Genomic DNA, 3,193 nt, shown 5'->3' with positions numbered 1-3,193 from the left:
CAACAATTATTACTTGTGTATGTTTGCATAACCAATAAATATGGCCATGTATAGGTCATATCTCTATAGTAAGTTACTTCACTTTTGATGTAAAAATTGTTGAATTCACAATTTTCCAACTACTCAATCATCTCAATAATAGGCACCATTTTTTACATTGACCATTTTACCAACGGAGAGAGTATTTGCAATTATACTTCTTTCGTTCTTTATAAATACCACTTGATCTACCCCAACATAAGTACCACAAACTATCGTCATCCTACCACCCACATATTAACCACCACCATGGACCTAATCATGCCCTCAACGTAGTTCACCCTAGGACTAATGGTTGATGGGATAATTCCACAATTCGGTTATGGTTCCATGCTTCTTTTCAGTTTCTTCTTCTTCTTCCTAGGTCCGATGTCCATGAATATTTATCTCCAAACCTAATCATTCTATGTTGATTACTAATAGGATCACCTTTCTTTCTAAAAAATGGATCAACCATAAAAATGAATGCGACTAACTTTGTTGACGGATTTTTTGAGTTCAGACTACACTACTTGCCAGAGGATTTCCTTGGGAATTTTTTTGACTATAAACAGTAGGGTAAAAACCCTACTCAAACATTTATAAACTAAAAGACAAATAGAGGTTATTCGTACAACTAGGAGTAAGCAAACCAAAGAATATAAAATAAAATAAAGAAAGAAACGGAAAGATAAAGAAGGGTTGAGATAAGCCAAGAAGGGAAGAAAAGAAACAAATAAAGAAAGGAAGGAAAGAAAACTAATCTAAAAAGATATAGATTACATAAAAGAAAGCAGCCACACCTCACATTGTCCTCCCAAACAACTTTTTGGCTACTCGGCTTCCAGCTTTTTCCTATCACTCCATTGAATCTGGCGACTCAAGGGGACTAGGGTTTCCCCAGCGCCGCCACACCCTCCACCCTCTCCCTCCCATGTCGCCACCCAAGGTGATCGCCGGGCCAGCCTGTGTGGTTGGCGATGAAGGTCGTGGTGAGATTTTTGCTGATTCGTTCCCTGGCAAAGGACCTTGGACGCCAAGGCGGCGGCCTCGGACGGCACGGAAGCGTTCGTCAGATGTGCTAGCCGGCTTCCTCGGCTACACGGGTGGAGAAGATTTGGCTGATTGTGGTCGCAACCCAGATTCCCCACCTTCTGCTCCAGATCTAAAGGTTAGGCTCATCTCCTCCTCAACTCATTCCCCCACTGGCCTTGTCTGCTTTGCGGCCTTGATCGCTGGATCTGGTTCTAGTGGGGGCTGGTGGTGTAGGCTCGATTCCGGGGAAACCCTTGTTTGGTTCTCCGGTCATGGTGTGTGTGTGTGTGTGTGCATCCGCGCGCGTGTGTGTGTTGATTTTCTTCCTAGAGGTGCCACTTAGGTTTCTCCTCTCGATCCTGACCCGGATTCCTAGCGAAAGCCCGAAATCTGTCTCCGGTTGGGCGGAGACGGCGCCTTGTGGTTGTGACCTCCTTGGACTGCCCATGGGCCTCTGGTTCTTTGGGAGAGTTGTGATGTGGTTGGTGGGTGCTCCTTGGTTCTGAGTCCGAACATTAGTTTTTCTGTGGAGATTGGAAGTTCCAGCAAGTGTTGATTCTTCTTTGGATTGGTGTTCTTCGGTGGAAAGGTGTGTGGTTGTGACTCGCCGGCTCCGCACCTCCGAGCCGGGGCAGAAGGGGATAGGGTTTCCCTTCCTGTTGACATCAACACAATGAGCGTCATATATTTTGACCAATATTTATAAATTTTCACCAAGGCTAATGTGCACTATATTTTTAAATGGAGGGAGTAAAAAATTATATGTGGTTCAATTTATCATACTATAAAAAACATGTCATTAAAAATTTAATTCGTTCAAACACCAAGCTATTGCAAGCAAATCTTGTTTGTTTCCTAATGAACCTTATGATTAGGATAATGGATAGAGTACGGGAGGACTGTCAGAAAGTAAGCGATATGGAACTTGAGAAAATTCTATGCGTGCTTGGCATTTTTTTCTTGTTTTTTCATTCTTTAGATTTCATAACCATGTACATTCATATTCTCACTTCATTCATATTCTTTTTTCTTGTTTTTCCATTCTGACTTCATTCATATTCTTACTTCATTAGATAATTCTTCTGATGTCCTAACCATGTACATTCAATTTGGTACTTCATATAATCTGTCTGTCTTGCCTTATACAACCAACTACTAGTACATGTGCCACCTTAATCTAATTTTTGATGATTTGACAGACTAAGAAAGGTTTGGAGGACTCCATCGGCATGTACACGGTCCAATGCTACAAATGTGAGAAATGGCGCAAGATCCCAACGAAAAAGGAGTTCGAGACGATCCGCGAGAGCTTAGCCGAGGACCCCTGGTTCTGTGGCAGGGACCCCAGCGCCGGCCGTTCCTGCAAGCAGCCGGAGGACATTCCGTTCGATAGCAGCTGCATCTGGGTCATGGATAAGGCAGGCATCCCGCGCCCGCCACCTGCGACGGAGCGGCTGGTGATCATGCGGCGTGACCTATCCAAGATGGACACGTACTACTTGCTTCCCAACGGGAAGCGCGCGCGGTCCGGCGGCGACGTGGAGAAGTTCCTCCAGGAGAACCCAGAGTATAGGGCGAACCTGCCGGCATCAAAGTTCTCCTTCGCCACGCCCAAGATCGTTCCGGCGACTGTGGTAGAGAGCTCACTATGGAGGGTTGCCAAGGCCGAGGGAAAAGTGTGAGGAGACGGACGTGTTCAGATTCTGATTAATGCTACCATCCGAGCGGCAGCGGCAGCGGCGGCAACTAGGTACTATGGAAGTATGAACTTTATGGATGCCTCTGTGTCATGCATGGTGCTTAATAATGTGATAGTTCTACATCACAATGTTTTATCCTTGTTTGTTTTGAGTGTGGGTTGTTAATCACTCTCATGTTCTGAATAAAATGTTCACCTTCATTATACATGCCCGTGTATCTTCCAACTATGAGGGCATATGGATAAAGATGCCCCATGAAAAAAAGTAGGCTGAGCCATATATAATGATTTTTTTTCTCCTCAACGCAAGCTACCACTAGTGGGACTCATCAAGCAATACATATGCATGTCATGAATCGTTACGGCAACATGTCTAGTGCATCCATCTGTTTTGTGTGTCTGTGTATCCTTTCCATTCTCCACCAGACGATCTAAATCATG

General features: G+C 44.5%; 1 protein-coding gene across 1 annotated transcript; it reads left to right on the top strand.

Annotated features, from left to right (window-relative positions):
- Positions 1–830: 830 nt before the first annotated feature.
- Positions 831–2,958, top strand: LOC109774086 (methyl-CpG-binding domain-containing protein 4-like). Its single transcript, XM_020332806.3, has 2 exons — positions 831–1,189; positions 2,253–2,958. Exons 1-2 carry the CDS (start codon positions 953–955, stop codon positions 2,733–2,735), a joined length of 720 nt encoding a protein of 239 aa, XP_020188395.2. The 5' UTR covers positions 831–952; the 3' UTR covers positions 2,736–2,958.
- The last annotated feature ends 235 nt before the right edge of the window (positions 2,959–3,193 follow it).

Source organism: Aegilops tauschii, chromosome 1, assembly GCF_002575655.3.
Source record: "Aegilops tauschii subsp. strangulata cultivar AL8/78 chromosome 1, Aet v6.0, whole genome shotgun sequence".
NCBI classification, from domain to species: domain Eukaryota; kingdom Viridiplantae; phylum Streptophyta; class Magnoliopsida; order Poales; family Poaceae; genus Aegilops; species Aegilops tauschii.
Note: the sequence above shows the minus strand (reverse complement) of the source record. Positions and strands in the feature narration are given on the sequence as shown.